This window comes from Mytilus edulis, chromosome 11 (assembly GCF_963676685.1).
Source record: "Mytilus edulis chromosome 11, xbMytEdul2.2, whole genome shotgun sequence".
Classification (NCBI taxonomy): Eukaryota; Metazoa; Mollusca; class Bivalvia; order Mytilida; family Mytilidae; genus Mytilus; species Mytilus edulis.
In genome coordinates this window covers 46,665,812-46,690,201 of record NC_092354.1, presented here as the reverse complement: position 1 = coordinate 46,690,201, position 24,390 = coordinate 46,665,812, and the positions used below count along the sequence as shown (strand labels likewise).

The 24,390-nt window shown below is 31.7% G+C and overlaps 1 protein-coding gene across 3 annotated transcripts; it reads left to right on the top strand.

The window, feature by feature from the left end:
- The first annotated feature begins 2,123 nt into the window (after positions 1 to 2,123).
- LOC139495687 (transmembrane emp24 domain-containing protein 7-like) lies at positions 2,124 to 23,784 on the top strand. Of its 3 annotated transcripts, XR_011657431.1 has the most exons (4): positions 2,124 to 2,435; positions 8,576 to 8,824; positions 11,920 to 12,420; positions 12,553 to 14,995. XR_011657431.1 is itself a non-coding variant. In XM_071284018.1 (3 exons), exons 1-3 carry the CDS (start codon positions 2,286 to 2,288, stop codon positions 22,623 to 22,625), a joined length of 639 nt encoding a protein of 212 aa, XP_071140119.1. In that variant the 5' UTR covers positions 2,132 to 2,285; the 3' UTR covers positions 22,626 to 23,784. The 3 variants fall into 3 exon arrangements, 2 of the variants coding, with proteins under 2 accessions (XP_071140119.1, XP_071140120.1); XM_071284018.1 differs by lacking the exons at positions 11,920 to 12,420; positions 12,553 to 14,995 and adding an exon at positions 22,386 to 23,784 and having other exon boundaries at positions 2,132 to 2,435; XM_071284019.1 differs by having other exon boundaries at positions 2,136 to 2,435; positions 11,920 to 13,837.
- The last annotated feature ends 606 nt before the right edge of the window (positions 23,785 to 24,390 follow it).

The window sequence follows — 24,390 nt, the reverse complement described above, 5'->3', positions numbered from 1 at the left end:
CGTTCCACGATTCTTTTGATCGTTCACTTAGAGTATTAAACCAGGTTAATGCTGGGCCTTTTAAATGAAGATGAAACGCGGCTACTTTCTTCCCGTCAAAATCACGAAGATCGTGTAAAAGAGCATATGACTTAAATTCCGATAAAAATTTCTGTGCGTTGTCCTGGGAATAACCCGAAAATGTAGAGCAGTTGGCAAGTTTTTCCATTTTTACAATGGAGTTTTCGCTTTTTGGAGGTGTTGAATCTAAATGTGTAGAATGCAATTTTAGCGTGGAACTTTTCCTTGGTGTTGGTAGGGAGAGAAAAATGTCATGTTCTTTAAATTCGTTAAATTCAAGAAAATCTGGAGTTAAAATAGTACTGTAAAAATCATCTTCATTTTGATACAAATACGTAGATTCAGCGGTGTTATTATTTTCAGCGGAAGAAAAATCAATCTGTGGACTACTCATGTCAATTACAGATCAATTTGTAGCGTACCAATGTACACATACAGAAAACAATGATTCATCTCTTGCATTTTGTACCACATTCCCAAATATATACCTAATTCGGAACTGGAATATTGTAGCGCGACAATTTGCACATACAATTATATAGTATATAGAGAAACGTACTTACAGATAACTTGAGTTGAATTTTCCAAATAAATCCCTTTCCAGACAGAATTCTCGGATATTTTAGCTAAACACAGTACGTATTAAATACACGACAAAGTTTTAATAACCACAATCTTGATAGCTCTGGACGCGGATGAATACCATCATAATATCCAGTAAAAGTGTAACTAGAAAACGTATGTTTTCGTTTTCCTTGTTTCCGTGTTTGCACTAAATCATTCGACAAACTTGGGGAATGTACATGTAAAATACGGTTGATATCACGAATATAAATATTTAACTGCTCTATTTGAGTATGTAGGCACAGATCATCTTCACGAAATTGTTCTGGATTTGAATGATTATGGAAAACGTTCCACCAATAAATAGAATATACCGGAACTTCTATATAAATAAGTTTGACCTTTTCGAAATTACGAACGAAAAAGTAAATTTCTTTGTAGATCGAATAAATATGATTTACACTGTCATTCCCACTACTTTTCAAAGAAATACTGCCATCCCGTTCTTTCTTAGTTAAATCGTTCGTCCCTAACCACACAAACAATGTAATGTTAGTATACTGATTTATAAGTTCTGCTAAATTTTGCTTCAAAAAATTAAACTGTTCCTTCGTAGTAGCTCCTGATTTATAACACCATTTAATTGAATTTCGGAAATTAAGTTGATTTTGTAAACATCGACCTTTGCTGTCAGATAAGATAACCGGAACACTTGTTAAATTATTGTTTAGATACGGAATTTCGTCAATTTTCGACAATTGTTTGCGTATGTTATTCATGTAAACATTTAAAATTAAAGTCACAATATTAATAAATATAATTTGAGTCCTCCACCATAATAGATCCGTGTTTTCCTTTCTCGGATACTAATAAATAATAACTATATTTTTGTAACTATTTTCTATTCTCAAAACTACATCTATACCTTTATACTACAAATCTACAACCCTCGTTTTTGGCTACACGTGCTGTCCTTATCTATAAAGTCATGAATATTTATTAGCTATGTAGGCGTGTCAAAATCGTATCATACGCGATAATGACCAGCCAGTACACACTGTAATGATTTCATTAACCAGTATTAAAAAGATAAACATAACACATGTCTAGTTTCTTTAGAAATAAAGTCTTTAACTTTGAAACTGGTTTATTGAGAGATAGACACACAATGATGAACATGTGTTAGGTTTCTACCGGTTTTGGCTTCTGCTTGAAGTACTCTCAGTATTTTTTGTCAACTTTCTATTTTTTTTAAATGAGATGTTATTCTTTTTTTTTCCCCTTTTTTTTCCATTCTAAATCCTAATGTCTTGAGGGTCTGTAACTATAAGGGGCTTCATGTTTTTTTTTTAATTTTTTGGACTATTTTGCTCTATTTAAATTCTTTTTGTCAATTCATCATCTCTCCGGACTATTATCTTTATATTTTTCAGCATTTTGTCTCTCATTTTCCTTGTATGTTGATCTAAAAAAAAACAAGAGTTATTTCCCTTGACAGGAATCTTTCGTATGCCACGTAATTTTAAACTACGCCATCTTTCGACAAGACGATTAGGAAGGACTTGACAACACATGTTGCACACGTTTTAATAACTGTATTGTTGAAATAAGAATAGATTGACACGAACTTTGATTATTAGATTTAGCATCCCGTGTTGACAATGAGCAAAAAATTGATCGGTGTCATCGCAGTACTTAGTTTATTGTCAGTTGTGTTTGCCGGCGAACTGACATTTGAGTTACCAGATAATGAGAGACAGTGTTTCTTTGAACACATTGAAAAGGGTGTTCAGTCTACCCTCGAATTTCAGGTTTGTAAACAACAATAACAAATATAAACATACGAAACAACAAAAATGATTTAAAATTCGATGCAAATATCGATGTAAACAAAGTAAAACACATGTGTAAACATGACATATGTTAGGTTTGTATATTGTTAGTCCTCAGACACAATGAAGAGGGTAGTAATGCCCTTTAACATCAGGCATCAAACAGTCCTTTTACGGCTAACGTTCTCGACAACATTGGTTAAGATTTTACAGTGATTCGTCAAAATATCCTCCTGATTTGCCAGAGGTCTCAAATAATTATTGTTACCTTCATTTTTGAGAAAAAATTAACGTGATTTGTCAAAATCAGTCAATGTTTTTATCGTTTAAAAGAAAGAGTTCATTTCATGGTCATATAGCAAAAATTACTGTTCACATCATTTGGCAAGAATACTACCGTTATTAATCAAGAACAATGAAGAAGGTACCCCCATTACAGCCCCCAATGAACACTTCAGAAAATAATAATATCACTGTTTGAAAATTGGGATTACCAAACATACATAAATTACAAAGACCTCGAGAGAGTGAGACTTCAAGGTAACCGGGGTACATGTATGACCTTAGTATCTATACAATATCATTATCCTGACAACCCTCGATTTGTACAACTTTGGATAGTCAAGATGATTGAGTTTCAATACTTTGGTTCCAAGATAGTTAATTTAACCTTGTCCTATTTTTATTTTGCATACATCAGTCACGTCAGAATGGCAGAAGTCTATTAAGTGTTGGGATCAATACATCATTGCATAAATAATGTACATGAAAACATCAACAAACAGATGATGTCAACATATGGTCGGTCATTCTTGTTACCCCAGTATGGTATTTTCATGAGGGTAAGGGTGTCAAACAAAATTAGTGTGGTCGATTTTAAATTTTAAAATCTGTTTTAATCATTGACCAGTTCACGTTTTTGTTCAGAAGTTTGCCTCTAGGTGCAGGATTTTCTTGTTCATAATATGTTCAACAGTCAGGGGACTTACTTAAATGAGTGATTTTTAATTCACTTATTTAAGTAGCAAATTAGAAATTTTGTCATAAATTGTGATTTTGTAGTTATACTAAAATTTTAAACGCATAGGTCAGTCAAAGATATAACTCTATAGGGCCTTATTACAGAAAATAACTTGCGTGTGTTATTACAGATACTTTCATGAGTTGTCTACTCTTTATTCCTTAAATTTTCTAAATCTGTAATAACATATGTTTGTTATTTGTAAAATTATTTCATTTATAGTGGGCTCTAGGGAACTCTTGAGACTTTGCGCAGAAACTAAATGCATAGCCTTGATAACTAATTTTTTAATTAAATTAATTCATTTTTGATTAACCATGGTAAATCAATGAGACGAGGCTATTAAAGAATAAACTTACATGTAGCTGTGATAACAAGGCTAGGTTATTAAAGGAATGTAACTTATTATATAAGACACTTGGGAATTACTGAGAAACTTGCGCAGAACCTCATTACATGCTCTGGTCATTATTTCTTGCAATAAATTAAAATACATTGTAATTAAGCATGATGTATGTCTGAGCAAATGATTTGAAGTGTATAGAGAAGCTGTGATAACACCCTTTAGTTATTACAGGCATATTTTTTCTGTAATAACATATAGGTGTACTACATGTATGCAAAATTGGCAAACTATGAACTGTTATATCTTTCAATAGTTAAGTATACATATAGACAAAAGTAATATCAATAGAACTTTTATACATTTTAACTAAACTAATGATGTATATATTGTCCCTTTTAAACATGTAACATACATACATGTATGGCTAAGTATTCAGTATAGTGTTGTTAGTGTGTGACAACATGTATGATTTTAAAAGTAGCTGTTTCAATCTTAATAACATGATTTTCTGAAAGGAGAATGATTCTAGTTTAGGGTTTTACATGTAAAAAGATAGTTATTTAGTCAGAAAACATAAAATTAGACCTAAATAGCATGTTGGACAGAGGTTATGTTGGACGTAACAGGACATTGAAAAATTGAATATTTTCCTTTTATATGAAGGCCTAGTTAATAAATATATCAATTTTTCTCTGACAGTTCATAAGATCTTCAATTAAAGTATATCATTTTGTTAAATTTTTCAAAAACTAACTTATAAGTTGGAAAAATCTTAAAATATGTCGGACAAACGGGGACATTTTTGGATGAGAATTTGTTCCATTTGCATCATTGAAACTCAAAAACAAAATCAAAACTATGCTGTTTATACTAATATCTACAGCTGGTGTTCCTCAGCAAGAGGTAAAATGGTTCATTATTAAATAAATGGATAAAACAAAACCATAAAAAACTGTAGGACAAACATAGGACAGATTATATTCCCTGTCGGACAAACATAGGACAGAATTCATTAATTTACTGATCCTAATGGGAATTTAAAAATGGGCACCTCTTAAGAAGAGACTAGGAAGGGTCTGAGAACTATTTTTTAGTTTATGTGGACTTGTTAGTTGTTAACAAGGTTCTTTTTACTTTTAAAAAGCTGTTACGTCCGACATTAGAAGATTTTGTCCTACGGTTCGTCCAACAGAAAATTAATGGACTCTTGTTACGTCCTAATTTTCAAAATTATGTCAAATTTAGACTGTCAACAGTTTAAAACCTCTTTATTTTTCATTTATATGGTAGTATTTAAGGTTAAGTAATTGTCAAAGTAGAAGCGAAATTGATTCTGTGACTTGTGGTAGCCATTTTAGAGAATATCTTGGATGTTGGACGTAACATTTTTTTGGACAAATGTTGGATGTAACTTCCATCTCTTGGTTGGACAGAAAGAGTGTTCACCCCTTCAATGTCGTTGACCTCAAGTAAAAAGGAACAGTTGACAGCAATACCGCATGCACATCGCGATTGTAGTAAAATTTGTTGTCATAAACATTAAAAAAAACTTAAACTGAGTTGGCAACTTGCAAATGAAAATTGAAATGTTCGCCCGTAACGGTTGGACAGATTTTTCAAGAGTAAACTTTAATGACAATTCCTAAAAAAAATAAAACTTTCTGCTGTAACTTCATGATGAATTATCACATTTTAGTTAATAAGCTCAAGCCTCAAGATATTTTGTGCATTTAATTGCCCTCTATTGTTACATAACTTATATTTCATTTTCACATAGGAAGAAGACAGAAAATGTTAGTCCAACAACATGACCATTTAAAATTGTTTTTATGCCCCACTTACGATAGTAGAGGGGCATTATGTTTTCTGGTCTGTGCGTTCGTTCGTCCGTTCGTTCGTTCGTCCGTTCGTTCGTTCGTCCGTCCGTCTGTCCCACTTCAGGTTAAAGTTTTTGGTCGAGGTAGTTTTTGATGAAGTTGAAGTCCAATCGACTTCAAACTTGGTACACATGTTCCCTATGATATGATCTTTCTAATTTTAATGCCAAATTAGAGATTTTACCCCAATTTCACGGTCCACTGAACATAGAAAATGATAGTGCGAGTGGGGCATTCGTGTACTGAGGACACATTCTTGTTAATCTTTATTTTTCGATGATTTTTCATGTTTTAGTGTCCTTAACCTTGCCAACCCTATTGTTTTACCTGAAAATCCTTTTTACCTAGTTGCCATTCATACAAAAAGGTTAATAAAATAATTTTGATTTTGGGTCATTCGACCATGTCACAAAATAAGCATGCAAAAAATAGGGAATTCAACACTTCATTTATAAAATACTTTATTCAACAATAAACTTTTCATATGAGACTGTTTATATTATCTCTTCATCATGCAGTGAATTGATTAGCTACCTGCATTAAAACTCAAAATAATTTAAAATATGAAAAAAATGCATTTTTCTGGGACACCCATTGAAACAGCACTTTACTGAATACTTAGCCATATGTTATCACTATTCTTTGAATTTTTAGTTCACAATAACAAATGTATGTTATTTTTCTGTAATAACCCTATAGAGTTATATCCCTGACTGTAGGTTTAGATAATATCTTTTCATTGGTAAAATTGAAAAAAATGAACTTTTTGCTTCTTTTAAGTAGAAAGGTTTATGCCGTTGGTGCAATAATTTAGCTGCAAATTCTATTTTAGTAAATAAAATGCTATAATAATGGCCTACAAACAAACAATATAATGCATTTTGTAATAAACAATAACATATATAATATAACATAAAGGAAATAGAGCATTGCCACGACGCAACAAATTACATTGAACATATATTGAAAAAAATACAATTTATTTTTTTACGCCAAATGTGATGCTATCCAAAATTTCTGGGGAGAACACTGTTTGTGGTCAGGTTATTGGCTCTTTGACACATTTCCAATTTCCATTTCAATTTTTATTTCTATTTCATAGATTTCCTTAAATCATGTTAATTCCCCTGTGTAAAAATCATGTCATGTGCATAGAAAAATGTAACTTGATACTAAAAGACTTTTTCAAGTTTTGGGAGTTGGTACATTTTGTACATGTAAGGGTAATCTCTGCAAATTAATTATGAGCACGGACATATACATTGATCATGTTCAGGGTTCTCACTAAGGCGTGTCCATGAGTCCTGGACTCATGAAAATCTGTCTGGACTCACCATTTTTAAAAGTGGTGAGTTCAACAATGCATCAAGATCGAAATATTTTGTATAAACTGAACAATCATATCATCATTTTATACATGTTATAGCAAAAGTTGAAAAGTAATCAGAATTTAATCTTATTTCATTGTTCTATTAGGTCATGGAGACAAAAATATCAAACTTTATTGCTATAAAATATCGTTTTCTTACTGTTGGACTCACCATGGCCAAAAATGACGAGTCCCTGGACTCGCCTTACAAAATTCTTAGTGAGAACCCTGATGTTGTTGGGACTTGACACTACTTTATTTAAGTCGATTTCATAGTAACGATAGGATACAGAAATTGACATGTGTTAAAAACGTACTCGCAAAATTTTATCCCAATTATTTCAAATAATAATAATAAAGTGTCATTCAAACTTAGTTTAAGGGTGATATGGGTGTATTGAACTTATAAGTTGTCAATTAATTTTTGTTATAATCACATTCATTTCATCACAGCAGGGAACGGAAACCAAGTAATTGCGCTGATTTCTTTTCCAAATTCCCAAACACATCACATCAACAAAGATCAAATAAATCACACCATGACAAAATATATCTACTTTATTATAAAACTTGTATTCGTTTAGGATTAGAATTATTGGTTAATTTATTATTATAAAGCAGTTCTGATAGTTTTTCAGTTAGACACTACCAAAATCCATAAATCGTTAATCTTGTGAAGTCTTGTAAAAAAAAATTTTAAATGTTTACTTGCAATCGATTATTTAAAACTGGTTCTTCATACTGAGTTTGTGTATTTCTTTCTATTCTGTTTAATTTTCATTCTGTTTTGCACTTTTCCACTACCTACATGACCTATAGGTATAGGAAGATGTGGTTTGAGTGCAAATGAGACAATTTTTCATCCAAGTCACAATTTATAAAAGTATTAAACCACGGAGCCTAGGCTCACTAAACACATGAAACAACAAGCTATAAAAGCCTAAAATTTTTTTAGTTTAAAATCATTCAAATGGGAAAACCAACAGTCTAACCTTTATATATAAAAATGAAAAACACTTATGAACCACATAAACAGACCACAACCACTGAACATCAGATTCCTATACATGTATATTGTATATAGATGTATTTATAGATTATCGTTGATCATCTCAACGAGATTGATTTTCTCGCTTGACCTGGTTCAGCGAAAGTGAGAAAAGCAATCGAGTTGAGATGACCAATGATAATCTGTTTATCGCAATTTTACCTATGACGACGTTGTCAATTTCATGTCAATTTCGTTAGCAACGTCACATGGCCTCCTTAGTTTCTAGCGATAATTTTTCCATCTCAAGCGAGAAGCATGATATGAAAATTATCTAAAAAAAAGATCAAAAGAAAAATGCACAAAATAGCGATAATCTAGTATTATTCCAGTATTTTGTTTTAAGACATTGTAATTGATTGGCACTTTTTCCTTTGATATTTTCACATAAAGGACAAAATTTAACTGACATATAATACAAGTAAAGTTTATATTCAAATACTCAATTTATTTCATAGGTTATATCAGGTGGTCAGTATGATGTGGACATGGAATTGACCGCTCCCAATGGTCAAGTATTATACAAAGACGTGAAGAAGCAGTATGATAGTTTTACCTGGACACCAGATCAAAGTGGGGTCTTCAAGTTCTGTTTTAGTAATGAGTTTTCAACATTTACACACAAGATCGTCTACTTTGATTTCCAAGTTGGAGATGAAAAGCCACTTTTTGAACAAGAAGGGAAACATGCAACAGCTATGACTCTGGTGAGTTGGATTTTCATATTTTCTTTAATTACATTGTAATTTGCATGAACTGAAATAAATGTAGGATCTTTTACATGCAATAATTTGGGTTTGATACATGTATATCATCAGGCTGAATAATGTTACGAAAATTTTGTGATCTAGAAGTCTTTTCTTTCATGCCGCTAGTTTGCATGCTTTTAGTTGTAATTGGTATTGCATGATAGTTCTATTTTCATTTATTTTGCTTATCATTGTTCAATAAACAGGTATACATGATCTATATATAATGTATACATTCAGGATGCTATTCTCTAGTTAATACCGGAAGTTGCCCCTTTCATTGAGTAATGGGGGCAAATGCAAATGAAAAAAATATTTTAAGTATGCATTCATTTACAAAAAATGTATTAGCAGATAAAAAAAAGGTTAACCAACTAGTTTAAGACAATGTATTTACTAGACATGCTAGACATTACTACAGATGTACAGCTAGAAATTGGGAGGGCTCAGGTTCAGTGTTGAACTTTTCATTTTTGGGCCGAGGGGGGAAGTTCTGTTTTATAAAACACTTCGAATACATTTCTGCAAAACTTGAATCCTCAATTGATTAAATGTGAGATACCTGAAATAGTTTTGAACAATGCTTCACTTTGTCTTGGGTGGATAGGGCCTTTAGAGGTTGTAGAGAACATATGCCCCTTATGATAGCTACAAACAAATTTGATTGATTGAATGATTGATTAATTGATTTTTATTAACCAACGTGCATTATTGCGAAAAGTGACTGTTTATTAAAAATTACATATTTTCTGTAATGGCCCTGTTTTTTCTGTAATGGCCCTGTTTTTCTGTAATGGCCCTGTATTAATGCCCAGTTTGTCTGTATTAAGCCCTGTTAGGGTTTTTAATAAAGTTAATAAAACTTGTAAAGAGTATAATACCTTTTTGTATTTTATTTAATTTAGTAACCAGCAACCAACATTAAAGAACCATATAAAGGGATCACTGTTCATCCTGTTTTTTAACACATATCTCTTTCAACTTAATATCTTGGATATGTGGTATATTTAAAGCTTTATAATGGTGAAGTACAAATTATTGTGTTCAAACTAAACTGTCATTAAAAGAGTAAGACAGTACATCAAGTTAGCAGCAACACATACACTTTTGTTCAGTTGGTTAATAAATGTATTAAGAAATGGGTGTTTTTATAATGGCCCTGTTATATGTCCTCGGTCAGTAATAATGGCCTCGGATGTCTGTAATAGCCCTCAGCGTTGCCTCGGGCCATTACAGACTTCCTTGACCAATATTACAGACCTAAATTGGACATATAATAGGGCCGTTATAAAAACACCTATTCATTTATACTATAATATTATTTATATTAAAAATGTATTAACATTTCCCAGTCCATGTATATAAGTCAGTTGATGACGCCTGTTTATTGAACAATACCTGCATGTTGTACTTTCCTGCATGAACGCATCATCTTGATCTGACTAGTAGCATATCAAAATCTGTAAGGTTGATCATTTTGTAGCATTTTGAACGAATTGATATGAATTGAAACAAGAGGAGGTGGTGTGACACATTTTGTACATTTATAGTATTATACTGGACAAAAACATTTTTTCAGTAGTAACATTTCTGGCTTACTTGAGGAATGAAATAAAATAATGAAATAAAAAAAAAAGACAATGTAGTGTTTCAAATTTCTAAGAACTTGTAGGAAATGGTCTCCAAGTTGGACCAAGGCTTTATTGGTGACTTTTTGTTTCAATTTGAGTTTCTTAAGGAGTATCTTAATGTAAGATCATTAAAATTACTAATATTTTCTTTTAAATTAGACATAATTAGATTAAATATGATAGTTTTAGATTTCATAATCAGAAACATGATAAATATGCTGACCATGCTGAATACTTGATAAGTAAAGTATTCCTTTGACTGACAATCAGTCAGGGTTTTTCTTACTTAAACAAGTCATATTTTTAATATCATTTATTTGTATGAGTAAATTTGAAAGATTTTTGTAATTATGTGAAATTTTCAAGATTTGAATTATCTCCCCTTTTATTAATACTTTTGTAGACAAAATGTTCTATCAATAAAAGACAATAAAATACCATGTCTAGTAGAGCAATGTAGAAAATTCAAAAAAAGAATACAAAAAAAAACCTTTTATACATGGCTTGTATAAGTTTAAAGTATAAGTTTAAAAATATGAATGTACATGTAGAAGGGATATACATCTACTTCAAAAATTAGTATACCAGGACCAGTGAAAAAATAACACTTGAAGACTTGTAACATTTTTGTAATTTAGACCATATTATTTATTTAATCACATAATAGTGTGTGCGTAATAGACCGAAATCTTTATAGCATAGACATACAATGTATCTATTGGAGTTCTTGCCTTCACCGATTCTTGTGAAGATTTTGCATTGTATAACAATGTTAAAACTAAAAGAACAAGTGCACCATTGAAATTTGCCAATAGATTTTAAAATATGCTTCATTACATCTGCATGTGATCTGAATGGTCCATGGATTTCTATTCTCTGTTTAAGCCCAAACAACATGACAACAAAAAGTAATAATAAAATAAAAATTCCAGTTATCTGGTATTTTTGACATGTTTGAAGTCATATAATACTGTATATGAGTTTATTTTTGCATCAGGTTTGGTTCACAGTTTTCGTCTTAGATGGTGCAGTTAGATCTGTTTTCATTATTCATGTTTCATCATTCATAGCATTGTACAATGCATCATGTTTAATTACTAAAACTGTAAAATGTCTGTTAAGAAAAAAATTGAGGTAAAATTCCTATTGCAGTCTGCACTGTTAGCCACTAGTCCGATGCTTAGACTAGTAAAATTTTATTTAGACTAGCGAATTTTGCAAAACTTTGTTTAAACTTACATGTACAAGAAAAATGTTAGATTATTGGTAGTCAGAAAAGAACTTGGTGCAGACTACCATTTCAAAGTTTTTACACACTAAAATTTCCTGATTTAGAGTAATATTTACCAAGCTTTTTACTATTAGCATGCTATGTCAGATCAAGATGTATATCTGGTTACGGCTTATTCTTTTCCTTTGTAGATGGAGACTTCAGCGGTCAATATACACGAAGACTTACGTAACATATTAGATGACCAAACTCATCACCGTCTGCGTGAAGCTCAAGGAAGAGTATTTGCAGAAAATTTAAACGATAGAGTATTCTATTGGTCGTTAGGACAGTCATTAATAATATTATTTGTTGGAATAGGGCAGGTTTTAGTACTAAGAAGTTTTTTCACAGATAAGAGAACTGGAAAAGCATAATGTATTGCTAATTAGATTTTATACTTATTTCATGTAGGCCATCCTTAAAAATTTATGAATTTGCTAGGATTTAAAATTCTTCTAGTATAAATTAGCATAATAATTTAGGTAGTGGATATAAATTATAAATGTTGCAGGGAAAATATTTCCAAAATGGACCTAAAATATCCCATAAAGATATACTGTTTAAGGGCATACGATACAGTTTTGAACCTGTATTTACAAGTTGATGAAAATTTGCATATAGGCTATTTTTTACCTCATTAAATCAAATATGTAATAAAAAATATACCTTCATGTTCTACTTTTTGAGTAAAATGAGTTCGAAATTTTGTATATTTGCTCGAAAAATGCATCTTTTCCCGATATGTCAGAGTTTGACGTCGCGAAAATAACGTTTTACGTTAGCAACGTCATTACCTTCCCTGTAACTGTATCGTATGCCCTTAATCATTATTGTTCTGTTGATATGGATATTCATGAATTTCTTATGAAACATATTAGTATCTCCAACAAAATACTAATTTTTGGTATTCTTTCTATGCATACAAAATTTGTTTTGATACGATGTCATGAACAATCCCTTTACATAAAAAATCCACAAAATCAGTGTCAACCAAAAAATCACATTTTATAAACCATGAAAATAAGTAAAAACCACAATACTCAGGTTAGAATTAAAATGTAAGCTGTAAACAATTTTTAAGTATGGCCTTATCAAGATATATGAAGTTCAGTCTAATTAACATGATAATGATAAAATTTCCCCTAAAATTAGGATGTATATATATTTTCCACAGTTTAGATCAAGTTTGTGGTCTATCAATTTTCCAGTACGGTTACAGACTCATAAATTAACCTATTAAACCTTGCAATGCAATTTAAATGTTCAGATTATTATATTTAAGGGAATTGATTGAAAAAAATTCTATTCAAGCATTGTTTTCAAAACTTTTTTTGGCAGGTCCAAAGTGCATACTAAAACTCAGAACAGAAAATCATGTTTAATTAGACTGTTAAATTTCATTGTAAATTATTTTCATTGCTCATTTCATCTTGCTCATTTCATACCATTATAGAGGAATGAAAGTATTTGACATAGTTAGTCAATAAATAGGAGTACAATTTTGTGAAAATCTAACATAGCTATTTAAAATTTTTGTTTCTCCCACAATGCAATTTGATATCTGATATCTGATAACATTAAAAATTAGCTTTACGTAAATGCCTTACATATAATGTTGCCAATCACTTGTAAACTAAGATTTGTACTAAATTATTTTGAGGGCGACTGAAAACACTATATTTATACATTTATATATCACATGCATGTTCAGTAACCATGGTAACTGTAATGAATGCTCTGATGCGATGGCATGTCAGGATGTCAAACTTATTCAAATGTTCAAACCATATTGCACTGACTTGTACATGAATACACAGAACTCAGAAACTAGATATATGTTATGATTTTTGTATGAAAAAATCTCAAACTTCTTCTCTTTGATGTAATATAATTGTAGTGTGGATATTTTGTATCACTGTGTGCTATTTGTACTTCTGTTTTATATGATGTATGTACACACATATGTGTTGTCGTGAAGTGCGTGTTTTGAGAATATTTATTTTGTTTGTTTTTTTGTATAGATGGTTATCATTCCATATATATAATTAGTATAAAAACATCCATTGTTTTTTTTTAGTTTTTTTTTTTAAGGTTATGTAAAAAAAACTTTTTTGTTTAAAACATAAGCTGTTTGGTTTAGTGGTCTAGTGAATGAAAGATTTCCCAGTAGATTTTATAGTTATAATTATTTAGATGGGCGTATCATGATCACAGGAAATCTCATGTGTAATTAATTCAAGAGTTTACTTTAAAATCTACAAATCAGTGCTTGCTCATTTTAAATTTTTATTGTTGTTTATTTTCCATTTGCTTCTTTAGAAATCTATTTTTTTAAAGTTAATTTATAATTTTTCTTTCTTTTTTCTTCTCATGAATAGTTCTTATTTAAGTACATGATGTATGTAAACGTATGGAAATTGGGAGACAAACTGAATGTTTTAAATTGAGAATAAATACTAACAAGTTTCTGTTGTTGAATTGCGCTCAACCAACAGTAGTTATGAAAGTAGAACACCATTTAGAAATAAATATGTAATTTTTTTTTTTTGCAACTACTCAATAAGACAACAATCAATCAATCATGATTGTTGTTTTTTATAACAACTCAACAAGTCAACGATCATGATTGTTATTTTTTATAACAAGTCAACGATCATGATTGTTATTTTTTGTAACAACTCAACAAGTCAACGATCATGATTGTTATTTTTTGTAACAACTCAACAAGTCAAAGATCATGATTGTTATTTTTTGTAACAACCCAACAAGTCAACGATCATGATAAAAGATTTTTAATAATATAATTTATAATTACTTTGTACCTTTGTTATGTATTTTTCCATTGACAAAAATATAAAAGGAATAAAATGCTTAGATTCAGCTCTTTATATTGCCTATAGTGAAAGCAGATCCAGTAAATGTTCCATATTCCACCATTCAGGCTGTCTGTGCGAAAGACTTTGTGCAAATCTTAGCTTTTATGAAAGGGAATGGTTTTATATTTGGTCTGAAGCTTGAAAATGTTGAGTTGTAGCATATAAGAAATATTGACATCTGCCTTGCAACTAATTCTTCTTTGCTGATATTTTGAAATTTGGTAGCACTCATTGAATATTGTACAAGGATATTTCTATAATAATTGTTATGCCAAAAATTAGATGTTTTTATAATTTGCCTAATTTTTTTTATTTATGAAAAAAATCTGAATAAATTTCTACATTTTAACATCTTGTTTTAAGACTGTTTGTTATCAGTATTAAAAAAACTGTCAATATGAAAATTTGTCTACACCATATAAAAATTTTCCCCACCCTGCATAAAGAGGAACTAATATGTGTGTAATTATATGTCATTGTGGTATGATAGTCATAATATGGTAAAAGTCCCAAAACTCTCATATATGTGGTAAATTTAAACTATTGTATAATACACAAGAGTGCACACGCTGAAATGTCTCGCCTTCTATACTAATCATTGATATAATGTTGATAGCCCTAAGTATAAAGCTAAGCTTTATTACAACTGTCACATAAACTTAACATTAACCAAGATAACTAAACAAAGACCAATGAACCTTGAAAATGAGGTCAAGGTCAGAGCTGACATGTACAGCTAACAATGCTTCTATACAACGTATATAGTTGACCTATTACTTATAGTTTAAGAAAAATAGACCAAACACAAAAACTTAACACTGTGTAATGAACCATGAAAATGAGGTCATGGTCAAATAAAACCTGCACGACTGACATAAAGATCATAAAATATTTCCAAACACGAAATACAGTTGACCTATGGCATATAATATTAGATAAAAAGACCAAAACTAAAAACTTAACTTTGACCACTGAACCTAAAATGAGGTCAAGGTCACATGACATCTTCCCGCTAGACATGTACACCTTACAATCATTCCATACAACAAATATAGTAGACCTATTGCATATAGTATGAGAAAAACAGACCAAAAGACAAGAATTTAACTATAACCACTGAACCATGAAAATGAGGTCAAGGTCAGATGACACCTGCCAGTTGGACATGTACACCTTACAGTCCTTCCATACACCGAATATACTAGTCTTATTGCTTATAGTATCTCAGATATGGACTTGACCACCAAAAATTAACCTTGTTCACTGGTCCGTGAAATGAGGTCGAGGTCAAGTGAAAACTGTCTGACAGACATGAGGAACTTGCAAGGTACGCACATATCAAATATAGTTATCCTATTACTTATAAGAGAGAATTCAACATTACAAAAACTTTTTTTGCAAGTGGTCACTGAACCATGAAAATGAGGTCAAGGACATTGGACATGTGACTGACAGAAACTTCGTAACATGAAGCATCTATATACAAAGTATGAAGCATCCAGGTCTTCCACCTTCTAAAATATAAAGCTTTAAAGAAGTGAGCCGTAGCCGCCGCCGCCAGATCACTATCCCTATGTCGAGCTTTCTGCAACAAAAGTTGCAGGCTCGACAATAACAGCATACAATGCTGTTAAGTATGACAGCTTTCTTTCAAATTGTCTTAGAGGAGTACTCACACTGTAGATCTTACAAAATGACACAATTGCATTACTAAAAAAAATATAGTCCCTTAACTTCCTGAAAAAAGATTGTATACTATGGTCAACTACTATTCTGTAAATGGACTCAGAGGATATGCTTTCACAAATGTTTTTGTTACAATACTCCCAACAAATGGTCAAAGATTTATAACTCGCATTAAAATTGTCAAATCAAAATTGGTCAACTACATAAACTTCTAATGGCAACCAATTCACCAAATATGAAGGGTTTCTGTAAAACTGTCTGTGGTCTGAGAGGAGTTGCTTTAACAGGATGTTGCTGTTATAACATTTTTAAAAAAATGGTCAAAGTTCCATAACTCTGATGAAAATGGTCGAATTGAAATTATGGTATAAAATGAACAACTTCACATGATAGTAAACAATAGTACAATGGAGAAGAATCTTCCCTCTCCGATGAGTTGTGTTCACAATGAGTAATTGCCAAAATAGGCAATATAGGAAAGGTGTACTGACATAAGTAGTCTCTAAACACATTAACTCCACATGGAGCTTTCGTTAGTAGAAGCCATATTAACTATGTGTATCAGTGAGAAAAATGTAAAAGCATAAAAATATAGTATATATACCAATACACATAATTAACAGCGCCTGGTGATGTTTAATAGCCTGACCGGTTTGGTATATATACTATATTTTTATGCTTTTACATTTATTGCCAAAATACTTCCAAAAAAATATAAGTCCCGTTACTCCTTTGAAAATCGTCGAATTATAATAACTGTGCAGTACACATGATGAGAACAATCCCACTATTAAGGTATGAGTGTTTTCTGAATAAAAGACTTCAAGGAGTTGCGTTCACAAGCTAGACATAAACAAATGTCATATATGAACTGAACAAAAGCTCTGAAAAAATTGACAAATCATACTGAAAATATACTCTTGTCAATAGACTACAAATAGTAATACCACAAGTATTACAGCTTAAGGCTTTTTTACCTCAGACATAGATTACCTTAGTTGTATTTGGCAAAACTTTTAGGAATTTTGGTTCTCATTGCTCTTCAACTTCATACTTTATTTGGCCTTTTCAACTTTTTTTGGATTCGAGCATCACTGATGAGTCTTTTGTAGATGAAATGGCGTCTGGCGTATATACTAAATTTAGTCTTGGTATCTATGATTAGTTTATTTACAACAACTGGGTCATTGCCACTGCTGGTGGAGATTTATTTCCCCGAGGGTATCACAAGCCCAGTAGTCAGCACTTTTTGTGCTGACATGAATTGTCATTGATATGGTTATATTTATAAATTTACTGTTTACAAATTTTTGAATTTTTTTAAATACTAAGGATTTTCTTCCTCAGGCATAGATTACTTTAGCTGTATTTGGCAAAACTTTTAGGAATTTTGGTTCTCAATGCTCTTCGTACTTTATTTGGCCTTTTTACCTTTTTTGGATTCGAGCGTCACTGATGAGTCTTTTGTAGACGAAACGCGCGTCTGGCATGTATACTAAATTTAGTCCTGGTATCTATGATGAGTTTATTTATGTAATACGGTATGAGTATTGATGTGTTTCAGACTTGGTCATGATGACACAACTACTGATAAGGTTTCTAATTTGTTATAGGCTCAAAGGCATTAAATCTGGGTTCAAAGTCTATATTATGTTTTTTTGTCGCAGAAAGCTTGACATAAGGATAGTGATCCGGCGGCAACAGCTACAGTTCAGTGACTTCTTAAAAAGAAGTCAAGATTTTTTGTAATGTTAAATTCTCTCTTATTATAAGTAATAGGATAACTATATTTGGTATGTGCATACCTTGCAGGGTCCTCATACTCGTCAGAGAGTTTTCACTTGACCTCGACCTCATTTTATGGATCAAGGAACAAGATTAAGTTTTGGTCACAGATACTATAAGCAATAGGTCTTGTATATTCGGTGTATGGAAGGACTGTAAGGTGTAAATGTCCAACTGGCAGGTGTCATCTGACCTTTACCTCAATTTCATGGTTCAGTGGTTATAGTTAAGTTTTTGTTTTTATATGACCGCAAAAATTGAAATTTATTTGGTCGTATATTGGTATCATGTTGGCGTCGTTGTCATCGTCCCAAGACATTTGGTATTTGCACCCTTACTTTAGTAAAAGTAAATAGAAATCTATGAAATTTAAAGACAAGGTTTATGACCATAAAAGGAAGGTTGAGATTGATTTTGAGTTTAGGAATTGGGGGCCAAAAAGGGCCCAAATAAGCATTTTTCTTGGTTTTTGCACAATAACTTTAGTATAAGTAAACAGAAATCAATGAAATTTAAACATAAGGTCTATGACCACAAAAGGAAGGTTGGGGTTGATTTTGGGAGTTTTAGTCCAACCAAACAGTTAAGAATTAGGGGCCACAAACAGGTCCCAAATAAGCATTTTTCTTGGTTTTTTGCACAATGACTTTAGTATAAGTTAATAGAAATCTATGAAATTTTAACACAAGGTTTATGACCACAAAAGGGAGGTTGGGATTGGTTTTCAGAGTTTTGGTCCCAACGAATTAGAGGCTAAAAGGGTCCAAAATTAAACTTTGTTTGATTTCATCAAAAAATGAATTATTGGGGTTCTTTGATATGCCAAATCTAACTGTGTATTCAGATTCATAATTTTTGGTCCTGTTTTCAAATTGGTCTACATAAAGGTCCAAAGGGTCCAAAATTAAACTTAGCTTGATTTTAACAAAAAATGAATTCTTGGGGTTCTTTGATATGTGCTGAATCTAAACATGTACTTAGATTTTTGATTATGGGCCCAGTTTTCAAGTTGGTCCAAATCGGGGTCCAAAATTATTTTATTAAGTATTGTGCAATAGTAAGAAATTTTCAATTGCACAGTATTCCACAATAGCAAGAAATCTTCAATTGCACAGTATTGTGCAATAGCAAGAAATCTTCAATTGCACAGTATTGCGCAATAGCAAGAAATATCTAATTGCACAATATTGCGCAATAGCAAGAAATTTTCAATTGCACAGTTTTGCGCAATAGAAAGAAATATTCAATTGCCCAATATTGTCCCGTTTTCAAATTGGTCTACATTAAGGTCCAAAGGGTCAAAAATTAAACTTTGTTTGATTTCAACAAAAAATGAATATATGGGGTTCTTCAATATGCTGAATCTAACCATGTATTTAGATTTTTAATATTTGGGCCCGGTTATCAAATTGGTCCTCATTGAGGTCTAAAGGGTCTAAAATTGAACATTATTTGATTTCATCAAAAATTGAATTCTTGGGGTTCTATGATATGCTGAATCTAACCATGTATTTAGATTTTGGATAGTGGACCATAATAGGTAAATGTCCAATTTAAAATTTTTAAGTTTTTAAGTTTAAGTTCTTAGACCACATTCATTCTGTGTCAGAAAGCTATGTTGTGTCAACTATTTAATCACAATCCAAATTCAGAGCTGTATCAAGCTTAAATAGTGTATCCATACTTGCCCCAACTGTTCAGGGTTCGACCTCTGCCGTTGTATAAAGCTTTGCCCTGCAGAGCATCTGATTTGGTCTGTTTTTCTTATACTGCATGCAATAGGTCTACTATATTTGGTGTATGGAATGATTGTAAGGTGCACATGTCTAGCTGGCAGGTGTCATGTGACCTCATTTATATGGTTAGGTGGTCAAAGTTAAGTTTTTGAATTTTTGGTATCTTTTTCTAAACTATATGCAATAAGTCAACTATATTTGGTGTATGGAAATATTTTATGATCAATATGTCAGTTTTTGTGTTTTGGTCTGTTTTTCTTTAACTTTAAGCAATAGGTCAACTTTATTTGTTGTAAGGAAGAATTGTTAGCTGTACATGTCTGCCTGACATGGTTCATCTAACCTTGACCTCCTTTTCATGGTTCATTGGTCAATGTTTAGTTTTCCTGGTTAATGTTGATATTATGTTACAGTTTTAATAAAGCTTTATATTTAGGACTATCAAAATAATATCGATGATTAGTAAATAAATAAAAAAATTATGCCATAGGCGGATCCTGGGGGGCCGCCCCCCCCCCCCCTTTTCGTGGAAAAAATTTGGTTGATTATATAGGGAATCATTAAAGCATGACTGGAGCGGGGCCCCCCTTAAGAAAAGTTCTGGATCCGCCACTGAATTATGCTGTCGATAAATCAATCGGAAATTTCTATAGATCAAACCAACACCATGGCTTTTACCATAGAAAATCAATAAATGGCATTGAACTCCACTCCTGCATTTCTCAACCAATATGGCATGTCCGGTGACCTAGCATCTAACAGCTGGCCAAATTACAAATTTTTTCCACCGGTGTTGAATTTGAACATGTGAAAGAATTAAAATAATATCTACATCTTCAATTCATGCAAATAAAAAAAGTGAGAGAAATTGTAACAGTAAGATTAACGATCTGCTCTAAAAAAAAAACCGACATTAAAGACAACAATCTTTCTTAAACAATCATACATTTCTACATTGGCTTTCTCACTATTTTGGTTTGAGCGTCACTGATGAGTCTTGTGAAGACGAAACGCGCGTCTGTCTTATTACATTATTAGCCTGGTAATAACTATTCTCATCCCTTAATACCGACAATCACCACGCATATACTGTGGAAAATGTGTTCCAAAGTGGCATTTAAAAAAGGGTATAATGTACGGCATATGTTTGTTTACATATAAAAAGTAAATTCACAAAAATACTGAACTTCGATGAACATCAAAACGGAAAGTCCCAATCAAATGATTTAACATATCAAACGAATGGACAACACCTGTCATATTCCTGACTTGATATGTTTGCGATGTCCATTAACAATGACACAGTTGATTTTATAATCACGATAGAGGCGTACAGTAAACGTTTTATCTAAATAAACTCATCATAGATTCTAGGACTAAATTTTATATATACGCCAGACACGCGTTTCGTCTACAAAAGACGCTCGATTCCAAAAGAGTTGAAAAAAGCCAAATAAAGTACGAAGTAGAATAGCATTGTGATCCAAAATTCCTAAAAGTGTTGCCAAATACAGCTATGGTAATCTATGCCTGAGATAGTAAGGCATCTGTTTCCATACAGACAGGTGTTTCGAATATATACAAACATGTAGCGATTATACTGTCCAATAATTCAATTGATCCAATTACATTTAATTAGAACGACCCTGCATGTTTTCTACATCACGACCCTCAGATAAGGAAGAAAGGACACTTTAAGTCAGTTGTATACCTCAGTCTATGATGTATGTTTATACAGTTTATTTCGATTGATTGATCACAATTATGGTCATTTACCTATTATGCCTGTTTGGGTTGCTCACTCAATTTTGCCGATATACTATTAACAACTGTCATTCACGTGGGAGGATTAACTAGCTATAAAATCTTGTTTAACCAACTATTTTCTTCGCCAAACTCTGTCATGAATATTGCAGTTGTTTTCCACTAGTTTTTGTGATGGATTGCGTTTTATAGACTCCACCTTCTTTAATTTGCCCTGGAGTTCGTTATTTTTGTTATTTGTCAAAAACGATGCATTTATATTGTTATATATATATATATATCTATTAAAAACCAGATTGCTTTCCTAAAGTATCTCATTTTCTAATTTTACCACAGCAAACATCGATTATTTATTTTATATTATGGTTTACATAGTAAAAACTAAAATCTAGAATTTATGTATAAAACGAGTAAATCTTGTTCTTGAAAAAAATAATAAGGTATGTACGAAACGGAACAGGTTATCATACTGTGTGCACATGTAGAGACAGTGCCCAAGACTATGGAAAAGGATGGGTTGTATCTGTGAAAATGATTAAACGGTGTATGTATTACTTAAAAGGGTTTTCATAAACTTAAAACAGTGGTAAAATTATATTGGAAATTGCAATTCTTTATTGACGTTCGTATATATGTTATCTTTTAGAACAAAATGTCTTATTATATCCATTCAGACCTTTTAGTTCAGTGGCATACAACGAGTGGATCCTAAAAAATAACAGTTTCTACTAACAAACAACTCACGATACGTTTTTTTTTATATTATAGATGGAGACAGCCTCTGAAGATATCCACTCATCACTTAGAGAGGTAGTTGATAGCCAGACACACTTCAGATTGAAAGAAGCCAAAGGTCGAATATATGCTGATGATTTGAACAGTCGCGTTTTCTACTGGTCGTTAGGACAGACATTTTTTATTCTTATGTTAGGAATCGGACAAGTGTTTGTTCTTAGAAGTTTTTTCAGTGAGAAAAAAGGTTACAATTCAACCCCTATTACGTCATAGTTTTTGCACTGAATAGGAACAAATTATCCATATCAAATTGGCATTTTGAATCGTTATCCGTTTTTATTTTTCCAGTGATAAGGTATATTTATCCTTATTTATTATTATTTATTTCTTGGTCTGAAAGTTCAAAATTCAGGTATATATTTTAATTAATCGCCATATTTTCAATGGCGTCTGCTTCTTTTTCAGTAATCTCTTTCACTGAATAAAATATTGTCAAAACAATACAATAGGGTAGAAAAAATTGAGTGCAGACGAACAAATTTTTAAAAGCTTTACAATAATTTGTAAAAGTTACTGTGTTACTATTATGCTGTTATTTACAAACATGTCATCATTTTTTTTACCTGATACAGCTCTTTCAAATTAAAAAAAAATAAATATTTGTTGAATTTACAGGTTGTTGGAACACATTAATCGGAAATAGCACAATGTTAGAGAGAGCCCTTTCTTTGACATCTTTTCAAAGTAACAATTAGATTGAATTCACCATTACAATCATGGTGTTGAGATGTATAAAATATTTTGCTCAATTGAAAATACCCATCGACTTCAAAAATGGTCATACGTATGTATGCAAACCGATGTAAAAGTCAAGTAGTCTTGGTCCTCAATAGCCAAAGGATACGAAAGGGTCACGTGGAGCGAAGCAGAAAGAATTGTATCTAATGGCTATTGACGATGAGTAGTAACTTTTTTATCAATAGATTTGTTAAATTATTAGTTAAGACTTATATGTACATTGATTTTAATGAGCCTTATGTCTGGGTGTTGTTTTTACATAATAAGAGTATATTTGGGGGAAATAAAGGAAAGATAATAATGAGGTACTAAACTATATGAAATAGAGAAAAAGAACACAGAAATACAGACTCCTTAGCCAGATTCTCATATATGCCCATGTCAATGCACAAGTAAGACTAGTGCATTTTTGTACATGTGGAAATTAACCAACTACGTATACTAGTTGCATAATATAATCATATTTGTCTAAAATAGACGTTAAAGAAATGGAACTGGTCCCTAATGTCATAGCTATTACAATGTAACGCTTTCAATATCTAAATGTACTAACATCAAATTTACTAGCATGTGAAATTAAGCAGCTTTAATGTTTTCCTTTTCTTCAATTAAAAAAATTATTTTATATGTTCAACTGTGTTTGTGTTTATTTTACACCAAGTTCGAAATCAGATTGTTATATGAAAAAAAACTTAAATCGATAAACAGATATTTGACATACTAAGTATTGAATAAGATACTTACACTCCTGAACTAATAAGCAGCCCATATCATTCCATTATTTTTTTTGTACTTTAGATACATCCATATACCGGTATTATGATCCTATCATAAAATTGACAATGGAAATGGGGAATGTGCCCAAGAGACAACAACCCGACCATAGAAAAAAAACAACAGCAGAAGGTCACAAACAGGTCTTCAATGTAGCGAGAAATTCCCGCACCCGGAGGCGTCCTTCAGCTGACCCCTAAACAAATATATACTAGTTCAGTAAAAATGAAAGCCATACTAATTTCCAAATTGTACACAAGAAACTAAAATTAAAATAATACAATACTAACAAAGGCCAGAGGCTCCTGACTTGGGACAGGCGCAAAAATGCGGCGGGGTTAAACATGTTTGTGAGATCTCAACCCTCCCCCTATACCTCTAGCCAATGTAGAAAAGTAAACGCATAACAATACGCACATTTAAATTCAGTTCAAGAGAAGTCCGAGTCTTATGTCAGAAGATGTAA

Coding starts and splice junctions, on each gene's coding strand:
- LOC139495687 (XM_071284018.1), top strand. CDS start 2,286: ATGAGCAAAAAATTGATCGGTGTCATCGCAGTACTTAGTTTATTGTCA. Junction 2,436..8,575: donor AGTCTACCCTCGAATTTCAG/GTTTGTAAACAA, acceptor TTTATTTCATAG/GTTATATCAGGTGGTCAGTA. Junction 8,825..22,385: donor ATGCAACAGCTATGACTCTG/GTGAGTTGGATT, acceptor TTTATATTATAG/ATGGAGACAGCCTCTGAAGA.